The sequence below is a fragment of the Micropterus salmoides genome, unplaced genomic scaffold (assembly GCF_014851395.1).
Source record: "Micropterus salmoides isolate LMB-PRFRI ecotype aquatic unplaced genomic scaffold, ASM1485139v1 Ms_hic_scaffold_14, whole genome shotgun sequence".
Classification (NCBI taxonomy): domain Eukaryota; kingdom Metazoa; phylum Chordata; class Actinopteri; order Centrarchiformes; family Centrarchidae; genus Micropterus; species Micropterus salmoides.
Genome location: NW_024040485.1, coordinates 2,041,654 through 2,052,717, shown reverse-complemented (window position 1 = coordinate 2,052,717; position 11,064 = coordinate 2,041,654). Strand labels below are relative to the sequence as shown.

Below are 11,064 nucleotides of genomic sequence, written 5' to 3'. Positions count from 1 at the left end.
ATGATCACTCCTCTGTTGTTCTTCCTGAGGTTTCTTAATTTTTTCCCTGTTTAAAGGTTGTTATGTTTTTGGAGTTTTTCCTCATCCAAATTGAGGATCTACAGATAGAGGGTGTTGTATGTTTCAGATTGTAAATCCCCTTGAGGCCAATTGTGATTTGTGATATTGGGCTATATAAATTAAATTGATGTAGATGGTCAGCAGAGCATGTGAATCAGCAGATCCTTGAAGAAAATACAAGGATCCCCTTTCATTTACATTTCAGAGGGATCACTAAATTTAAGAATAAAGGCATTGAATTACTGCTGCAACAAAACTCACCAAAATTGGCAGGTGGGTTGCAAATTCCACCCACTACTCAGGCAAAACAAATGGCACTCATAGACCTCATGGTGGCGCTATAACAATCAACTTTACGTTTTTGTGATTATCTCGAAAACGGCTTTGAGTAGAGTCAAACTTCTTTCATGATTTTAATCTCAGGATTAATCTGCATCTTTGCTCCAATGGTCTTCTGCTCTAAAAATGTCAAATTGTGCAACTTTTTATCAATTTTCTCTAAAACCTATTTTTGGGAACTCATCCTAGACGGTTTCACCAATCGACCTGAAACTTTGGCAAGATCATCTACGGACAGCGCTGATCAAAAATGATCAGAACAATTTTTATTACGTAAATCTGTTTGTTTTTTTTCCATACATTTTTACTTTATTAAAATTGACTTAAGCTGTTCGGTGATTAAAATTGACTTAAGCTGTTCGGTGAGCAGTCCTGGGATATTCTTCCACTAGGTGGCACTACATTTGGAAAAGGTTATAGTTCGTAATTTGCTGCATGGATTCGTACAAAATTCGCTTTGTACAATCTAGGGTCACTACTCAGTTGATGCATAAAATTTGGGAATGATTGCTCATTCCAAACTTCAGAAAATCTAAGAAAATAAACCCGTGCGTCATAGAAAGCTGCAATTTTTCTAGACATTCTCTAGATGGCCGATGTCAAGTGCTTCAAAGGATTTTTAGATCGGTCAAACGGTGAGTCTGCAGTGATATTCAGTATCTTGCTGTACAGTATGCACAGCATTTTCTTTTTTGCTCAGTTTTGGATCAAATGCCATGAAAATAATTGAAAACACACCCAAAACCGGCAGAATGATGTGTGATTTTTTTCAGAATTTTCTCACCATCATCTGTTGTAAGCTTTTTAAGTTTAAACTGACAAATCTATCCAGGTCTGGCACGTCACCTCCCTTAATTTTATGAGTCAGACTTGCTGACAATGGTTGTTCAGATCATAGTGAGTTTAAGTTCTTTATTTTATTTGGATCCCGTGACGCTTTCTTATTTTTCTCTGCTTAAAACTGTTGGTGCAGCTTAAACTTTAAACCTTTGAAATACAAAATGTTGCAGGTGGGTTGAACATTTCACCTAGTAGTCAGGTACATATAATGACACTCTCTGATCTCAAGGTGATGATGCAAAAATCAAGTTTGCGTTTCCCCAATTATCTGAAAGTCAAAATTATTTCATCACTTTAAACTCTTAAGTCATCTGCGTCTGTTCTTCTCCTCTGAAAATGTCAAATGTTGCTTTTTTCATGTCTTGCTTGGATCCCGATCATTGACGTTTGAGGCTATATTCTTCCCTATTACCCCTTGTCCTGCCTCACTACATCTACAATCACACCCAGCACCAATCCTTCATCCTCAACAATACCTTGAGGATGACTGTGACTGCAGCCAAACTGATACTTACACTACTACTGCACATTTCAGCCACATAGTGTTTCTTTGCATTTGATTTTACAAATCTTCAGGAACCAGACTTCATTAGAAGCAAACAATGCTTTAATTGGCAAATCTATATAAATTCACAAAAAAGCACAAGTACTTTATAGTACAATTTGACTGTTTACTAATTCAAATGATATTGTCAAAAAGCCAATATATATAAAATATATTGATAGTATGTATGGTTAGTGCATGAATACAAAATTAAAAAAAAACAACATAAATGCTGCATAAAACTGCTGTACAATGGCAATAAAAACATGATAATTAAATCACATGCAAGCATTTGTATGAAAGGTACTTTGCATACAGAAAAGGTTTACCCACCTTCCCATTTCAGACTCTCTCTCTCAAGCTAATTTCAAACATTCCATTGTAAGAAACACAGTTCTGATCAATGTTGTTTGCAAATCCACAACTAGTTAAAACACCTTCACAAGTAAAACCTCAATTTAAAACTGGCAGATTTACCCTCACAATTGCTTGTGTGAAAATGTAAATAAATTGGTTTGGGCTTAGAGTTTAAAGGCTACAGTGGGACAAGAGGTACAATACAAGTTCAGCATGTTTATATAAGGATCTTGAATTTGCTGCCGTCAAGGGGTGATACAATCAGCCGTGCTGAGCCTGGGGAGTGAAGAGGCCGCCTGCTGTTTCTCCAGATAACAGTACAGACTCGGAAAACCAGCAGGACACACGCTAACACCAGCAGTATAACTAGACGGGACACAAAAGAAGAAAATCACCAGAAGTAAACCTTCAAGTTTAAAAATGGAATGCATTTTAGGGAGTTCAGAAAGGCAACATGCTATGATTGGTTTTTAAAGATATTTTTGGGCTTGTTGCCTTTATTTTGGACAGGATAGAGAGAGGGGACGGCATGCAGAGAAGTGCCACGGGCTGGACTCGAACCCAGGCTGCTGCCATAAGGACACAGCTTTGTACATGGGGCGCTCTACCAAGTGAGCTAACTGGCACCCCCACGCCAAGATTTTTATCCTAAACATCATTTTTGGAACTTAAGTTAAACTTACCCATAAACAGAGAGTTTGGAGTGGGATCAGCTGGGTTAAAATGTTTGAGGATGTTTCCGACCAGAGCCACAATCACCACGGGGTACACTGTCAGGATGTTACGCACCCAACGGTCCAGCACCCAGTTCTCAAGGATAAACCTGCACACAAAGACAAAGCAGTCATCAACCAACTGTAAAATACACAGGAGGGAAGTTATGGTTTTACACTGCTCCCATAAATGTTTTCTCACATAATGCTGCTGGTGACCTGACACTGATACCTTTAGCAGCAGCAGTCTTTAGTAACATTTATCATCTTTCATGACAAAGATTAAATGTTTTTAATATTCTGATTTTTCACATTTATTGTCAGAACTAAAAACTAATACATCTGCTAGTACCACATGGTAAGTGTGTCACTCTTCTACTTTTGAAACACAGCTTACCATCCCACCACCTCTGCAAACAGGATGCACAGAGAAGCTGTTGCTGCTGTGCTCCTGTCCACACCCCACAGGTGGAGAACCAATGAGAAGTTGATCAGAGAGGCAATGGATGTCCATGTGGTGTAGAGAGCCAAACCATTCTGGACCTAAATATATGAACATTAATAAGCACAAAGATGACTTAATTCACAGGGGAGTTTTTTTTTTAATTAGCAATGTAGTGACGGGCAAACACCGTCTGAGGTACCAGCTACAGTGGTGGTTGAATTTTCTATATTTCAGCACAGATATGACCTAAAAAATACTACACAAGCAGATAAAGAGAACCCAATTAATACTACATTGAGGAAAATCATCCAATATTGCGTATCTGTAAAGTATATGAACCTTTGCTTTCAGGATCTGATGTGACTCCCCTGTGCTGCAGGTCTTATGTGAATGTGTTCACTCTCTCATAGACTTGACTCTGTAAAAAAAACTTGGTAGCCTATTATGTTACATACGGACACGGTGGATATTTTACAAGCATGGACCAGGTAAAGCAGCAGTGAACACACAGATTGCAGATGTTGGTTTCGGTTGTAACGGATCGCGGGTGGAAAACTCGAGACGAGTTCTGTGTTCTTTAGGCGATTTTCTAAAACATACTGCTGATGGAGAAAGTGGAGCGGACGGGGAGGAGAGACAGAGAGAGGTGGAGCAAGCTGGTGTGTTTGCAGTGAAAGACAAGAGGTGTAGGTGTGTGTGAGTGTGTCTGAGTGTGGGGAGAAGAGAAGTCTGCGCCAGGTGCCAGCAAAGGTTCTTATGCTGGAATGTTATTTTTGTGCCAAACATAACGCTTTTAATTTAAACCAGAAAGTTCTATTTCTGTCTCACCAGTCCACAAAAGAATTCTCCAATGGCCTTCTGGATTGTCGGTGTGATTTAGAGCAAACTGCAGACGGGCAGCAATTTTACTTTTGGAAAGGAGTGGCTTTCTCCTTGCAACACTGCCATGTACACCACTGTTGTTCAGTGTTCTGCTGATGGTAGACTCATGAACAGTGACATTAGTTAATGTGAGAGAGGCATTTAGTTGCTTAGAAGTAACCCTGGGTTCCTTTGTGACCTTGTGGACTATTACACGCCTTGCTTTTGGAGTGTCTTTGTTTCTTTCATTTGTACACAGTCTGTCTGACTGTGGATTGGTGAAGTCCAAACTCATTACAGATGGTTTTGTAACCTTTTCCAGCCTGATGAGCATCAACAACTCTTTTTCTGAGACTGGAAAGCAAAGGTTGACATACAGATATCGGAGTATGTTTTGGGTCATATTTGTGCAGAATTATAGAAAATTCTATTGGGTTCACAAACTTTCACTGTACTCATACACACACACTCTGCTGTACCAGTATTCTGAGACAGGCCAGGTCTTTACGATGGTATGTCTGTAACCAGAGTCCATAGTAATCTGTGGCAAAGCAACAAAAGAACAACGCGCTGTAGTTGGAAATCACTATCATGATTAATACAACCAGAGCCGCTAGCATCATCCTGCAAGACAGAGAGAGAGAGAAAGAGAGAGAAGGACCATAAATGCATATCACACACTCAATGTCAACTGTTTTATTACAAGTGGACATTTCAGAGATTCAGGCTCACACAATAGGCTACATACACTATTTAATGTTCATTAGTAATAATACTCTATAGTTTATAATGGATCTTTTTTGTAGTTTTGACTCTTAATTATTAAAACTTTAATATATTTTGCGGTACTTTTGTTCAGCATTCTGTTATGTTATCTTGGTGAGGTCTCATAACAACATATCTAAGGGATAATCTTTGTTTATGTTGTGTGTTTCTGAAAAGAAGAGAAAAAAAGAATATCGGCCGATATATTGGATTTTAAAATCCTCAAATTGGTATTGGCTTAAAAATACCATATTGGTCAGGCTCTAGTTTCTGGTCCTCCTCACCCTCCCTCCTAAATGCCCTCCCCTCACCCTTAGTGTTCCTAGCCCTGTTGTTGTTTTAAGTTTAATGTAATGACTAGAAGTAGAAGACATACTCTCTGTCCCATAGCAGCAGCCATATCATGTTCAGCACCATGTTGGACAGCCAGCAAAAATAGAAGGCGTAGGGCAGCAGACACTGAGCCCAGGATCTACACACAGAAAGACAAATATCAGTTTCATCTGTTGACAAATGAGTCCTATCAGACAGGTTACAGCTGCATTAGTAAATATTATGACTATTTTAATGTTTAGCTTACCCTCTGAATACATATGTAGTGATGTATATGACCATCAGGGTGAGCCAGGTATAGATAACACCCCAGATGGAGAAGGTCCAGCCAGCTGGAGTGATGTCTGTCTCATAGCGGGCTGACACATTACCTGTGGTGGAATGGAAGAGACCTGGAAAACAAAGACATTCAGTCACCAAACTCCAGCACTGATATTGGCTGATATGGTGTTGGTCAGGGTTGAGGTCAGGGCTCTGAGCAGGCCAGTCAAGTTCTTCTATATAAATTCACAAAAAAGCACAAGTACTTTATAGTTCATGTGTGTGCTATTTGACTGTTGATTGTGATTTATTTGTTTGCAAACAACGGTGGAAAAGAGAGGAGCAGTAGGGCTGGGCAATAAAACAATAATGATAATTATCGCAATATAATTTTCCTCAATAACAACATAATAAATGTTCAATATATCGTCAATAAATATTTGCTTTAATTCATTTGAATTACAAACAAATTAGCATCTAATTTTTCTTTTAAAATATTTATTTTGTTGAAAAACTAATTTAACTAATAATTTGTTGAAAAAGATAATAGTTTTAAATGTTCTAACTCAGACTTGTGATGTGATCCACTGTTTGGCATCAAGTTTTGTCACATTCTGACCATAAAGAAAAGTTTAAACACATAATTAACCATCTGGTTTCTTGAATTTTTACTTAGGAGCAAAAATCCGCCTTAAAACTACTGATTTTAAGGCGGATTTTATGATCATGAACAAGTAAGTGGTGAGAGAATATCAATACTGCAGAGTATTGTGATATTTTGCGTGGCAATATTATACAAATACACAGACACAAATTATTAATAATTAATAAAAAACACTTTTTGGTACTATAAGAAAATCAATTGCTTTTTCAGTCCACTAGACAGTGCTAAGTTTTTTTTCCTGGTGAGGTCACTATTTGGGACAGGCGTCCATATGGGACAGGCCTTTCATTCTTTTTGCACAAAACTGAAACTACTATGAAACAGTTTATTTATGTCAAACAGAATAATACTTATGTAAAAATGATCAAATAATATCAAATACACGTCATTCATTTGATCTAGCTCCGAAAGACGGCTTATGCGCTTTTATTTTGAAGGCAGCAACCTCACGAAAACAACAACACGGTGCAGGATGAGAGAAGTTAGCAGACAGAGAGCGATGGACTTAACATGACAGAATTCACAACTTGGATTAATTTTTCTGAAAAGCCGTTTTGATTCTTTTGATCGGTGGACCGTTACAGACTAAAGGAATATAAATAATCAAGGAAGGGACACATTCGGACTTAACGGGCAGACATCAAAGTTAACATGAGTCAGCACTTTTTCCATTGTATTCATGCAAGTTACACCGGTAAATCTAGAAGAATTAGACTTTGGGTCTTGTTGTTTCCGTTAAATGAACCTAACAGTGGTATTGTGGAGAATCTAACCGATCTAACGATGTTCAGCATGTCCATATTGACATATTGATCATACGTTTAAACATTAATATTTGTATTAACGATCTAAGCAGCGTAGAAGCAGCTAAAGCGGGCGACCTCGCGGGGTTTAAGAGGTTTTATACATCCAAAGAACTATAAAAACCAGAGCAGGCATTTATTTGTCAAAATGTGTTCCCACACCAGGCCAGTAAAGGAGGTAGGCGGCTATTTGGGACTCGGCTATTAATTGTAGTTTTACGGTAACGTTACATTAATTTGTATAACGTGCGTCTCCGCAAGTGCTGCGCCCGATTAAAGCAGGGATTCGCCCGAAAAACAAGCTGCAGCCAAACCAACACCAAAACCTATGACCATCTAAAGTTTGGGAGCATTTCAGACAGAGATCCAACAACAAGGTAACTCTGTAAGCTCTGGCCAAGACGGCCGCAAGACAGCACCACAAATCCTGTTTACTTTTTCTCCCCACACAAGCACGTTATATTAGGATTATCAGCAGGAGGAGCGTGTTTTTGTCAGTAGTAATCACTTAAAATTGATTTTCTAAATGTTACTTCATCGCCCCCATGTTAAAAGTAATTTCTGCACTGCTGCTGTCATAGCAACATAACATTACACCACGCGCCATCAAACGTTTGTATGTTTTATTTTTAAATTAGTCCTAAGATTAATCAACTAATCGAAAAAATCATCATAAGATTAACTGATTTTAAAATGAATTGTTAGGTGCAGCCCTATGTTACTTTCAACCACTGCTTCAGCGCATGAAACACACTGCCTGTTAGTCTGAACAATCCAAAGACCTCATCCTTTTTAAAAAATATCATTTTCTAAAAGGAAAAATCTGCTCTCAACCATGGGTAGGGTGTGGCATAAAAAAAATCTAATTTCAGGGACTAGAGTGGGTAGTTAAAAATAGAAAGACTTTAATAAATATGGGCCTACACAAAAAAAGAAGAAAATCTACACAAATGTGCCATCCACTGAGAGCCTTGCACTAGAATTCCAGCCGCACCTTGCGCATGGATGGAAGAATTCAGATGGAAGAGGTAATGTTAATACCACTAACAGTTTGAAGTGATCGCATCTTCTTGAAACAAAAAGCCAGCTCTTCAAAAAAACGTTTCTGTCATGTTCTTATAGAACGCTAACTCTAGCTAATTACTAATCACAAACATGACAAACTAAAGGTCCACATGGAACTTATGGCCATGGAAAGAACTCAGTGTATTGCCACACCACAGTACGTTAGCGACATAATGAGTTTCCAGCTCTTTTAACGTTACGTCACTGACTGGGAGTCTCCCTCCACAAAGTTCCATAACCTGTGGAACCACTGCTGTATATTTCAGGAGGCCTAACACGTCAACGTTATGTCACATTAAACGTGTTACAAATAACGTTACTTGAGAAATCTTTACTTCAACGTTTAGTTAGCTTTAACGTTAGCGCATCGAAAAACATTCTGTGTGGTTATTTTAACTCACCTCTTCCCGTTTGAGCCAAACCGTTAAAAACTAAAACGGCAATAAAAACTGCCGCACACAAGATAATTGTAAAAATTCGGGGGAAATTGTTGTCCTTCATTGTATCTAGATTACTGCTTCGTCTGTGTTCCGTTGTGTTGGTCTGCCGCTGGTTAGCCGTCAGTTAACAGTTAACGTTACCGTCAGGACTGAGAGAAACAGAAAGGACGTTGACCAAATGATGCCTTCACGTGCTCTATGTAAACGCCCCCAACCGTGGAGCAAACATGTCTAAAAGACAGAGTGCTCACTAACAGCCAACATTTTCATTTCCACCATTTTTCTATTTGATACGGTAACTAAGTGGACCTAAAGGCAGTAAAAGTGATTTGCTTCATTGTTATGAGCTTCGAGGGATTTAAGCAGATGTGTGCTGCATTTAAGGCGTCTGGAAATAAGTTAAATCACCTCAATTTCAAGAGTGTGAGAGTTAGGTTTTGAATTATTTGTTCATATTTGAACCATAACATGATGAACGAGACTACTCTGCCTGGTATTTCCGCTCAAGAGTTAGTTTCTTGTCATTATGATATTGTTTCTCAAAAGGGTCCTTGGTTGCTGCTTGAAATTTGTGTCCATCAAGAAACTTGAGGAAATAAAACTTGAGCTAGTAGCCTACTTTATAATTTCTCTCTGGCTATGCTGTGAGTTCATTCACCATGAGTTCAGATATATTTACTGTTGTTTGTTATTGGCTTTATTTAGCGTAAAATAGATAAAGCAAAAAAGTCAAGCTGCTAAATCACACTTGCTGTGATTGTCTCTCTTTATTAGAAGATGTTCATTAACATGTTTTGATTTAGTATTGGATCGTTTGGACAAGTTTGTCGTCATATTCACATTTATAAAGTTGCCATCATGTACAACATCATTATTAGCATAAATGTCCCCACATGATAAGCCAAACTGTACCACATGTTCATCCCAGTGACAGGGGTGAGATGTGAAGTGATGGCCATAGCTGTGATGGATAGCATCACATGGATTCCATGGATGCTACTGTACTAACTGCCAGATGTGCCACTGGTAACTCCATAAGTTTGCAATAGTTAAGGTAGTTAGTGCTTTCCTGTTAATATAACAATGATAAACAAAATTGAATATAAACAAAAAAGTTTATATTATAGTTTCTAGTTTCTGGGCAAATTCAAAGCTGCATTAATTGATTTTTTTGCCACTTGGGGTCAGCAGAGCAAGGTAACAAGCAAAGCAAAATACACTGCTCAAAATAATTAAGGGAACACTTAAATCACACATCAGATCTTGATGAACAAAATTGTTATCATAATCTTTACTGTATATTGTATAATTAGTTGAGATCAAACCGATTCAAAATCACACCGAAAATCAAAGTAAAACAAATCTCTGTGGATTTAGGATTTGGCTAGCATGTGGAGGTCTGGGCAACATGCCTAGGATATGCCTCTCCAGATCATCACTGACCCACCGCCAAACCGGTCATGCTGGATGATGTTGCGGTCAGCGTCTCTAGACTCTTTCACATCTGTCACATGCTCAGTGTGAACCTGCTCTCATCTGGGGGAGAACCGGGGTGCCAGTGGTGGACCTGCCAGTTCTGGTACTCTCTGGTGAATGCCAATGGAGCTGTATGGTGCTGGGCTGTGAGCACAGATCCCACTAGAGGACGTCTAGGCCTCATGCCACCCTCATGGATTTTGTTTCTGACAGTTTGGTCAGAAACATGAACACCAGTTGCCCATTAGGAGGTCTTTTTGCAGGGCTCTGGCTGTGCTCCTCCTGTTCCTTCTCGCACACAGAAGCAGGAGCGGTGCATGCTCCTGAATCAATATAGAGGAAACACTGCTGTGCAACCTGAATGGGCTGCAGGTACTACCTCATGCTACCAGTGCAGACATCTTCCATCTGCCTTGATACTTTGTCTACAAACTTTTTAAGAACCTTTATAATGGCATGGCATGATACCTATTACAGAAAATTATTAGTATCAGGCTTTTAAAAGCCTTGAGCAATCTACCGTAAATGCCTTTGTAATGATCAGTTACAGGCCCATTTCAAACTGAAAAACATTTTAACACCTTCTTTGGCTCAATAATTAATCTGATTTTCTCTAGTGAAGATTTGGGCAAGATTCCTATTGCGAGGAGAGCCTACGATTTTACAGCATCAGTGAAACTCTTCAGCAAGCAAACTATGAGAAGAAGTATATAATGTACAATGTCAGTTCTTTGGAAGAAGCTAGCTCAGTACTCTCAGTACGGATATCATGGCAGTGGCTGCGAAGAGGCTAAAGAAGACGTTGGACACTTGAAGGAAGAGAAAAAGAGAGAGTGACTGAGCAAGAGTAAATACCTAATATAATGGCTGTTACTCGTTAGCGTGAACTTAGAGCTCAAAGGATGCAGGACAGATGCAGAGCTGGCCTTCCTGCTGTTGGACGAGTCAATAATAACTTATTAGCTACTTGCTGTGTCTTGTCCTTATTGACGACAGCTATGAATTACACTCTGAAACAGCAGGGTTGCCAAATTGCTCGAAACCACATCTTCCATAATGTTGCTTTAAGTGACATTTCTTTAAATACAGGCTGGGACA

General features: G+C 38.9%; 1 protein-coding gene across 1 annotated transcript; it reads right to left on the bottom strand.

Annotated features, from left to right (window-relative positions):
• Window positions 1-1,824: 1,824 nt before the first annotated feature.
• LOC119901650 lies at window positions 1,825-8,655 on the bottom strand. The gene is made up of 7 exons (XM_038717215.1): window positions 8,452-8,655; window positions 5,505-5,649; window positions 5,301-5,396; window positions 4,639-4,783; window positions 3,251-3,396; window positions 2,824-2,963; window positions 1,825-2,506 (listed from the first exon to the last, which is right to left on the bottom strand). The coding sequence occupies exons 1-7, from the start codon at window positions 8,549-8,551 to the stop codon at window positions 2,358-2,360; spliced, it is 921 nt and encodes a 306-aa protein (XP_038573143.1). The 5' UTR covers window positions 8,552-8,655; the 3' UTR covers window positions 1,825-2,357.
• Window positions 8,656-11,064: the final 2,409 nt, after the last annotated feature.

Excerpts from the sequence above, each read along its gene's own strand:
- LOC119901650 (XM_038717215.1), bottom strand. The coding sequence starts at position 8,551 with ATGAAGGACAACAATTTCCCCCGAATTTTTACAATTATCTTGTGTGCG. Across the intron at positions 5,650-8,451 it reads TTTGGCTCAAACGGGAAGAG|GTCTCTTCCATTCCACCACA; the intron begins GTGAGTTAAAAT and ends TTTGTTTTCCAG. Across the intron at positions 2,507-2,823 it reads TCCAAACTCTCTGTTTATGG|TTATACTGCTGGTGTTAGCG; the intron begins GTAAGTTTAACT and ends TGTCCCGTCTAG.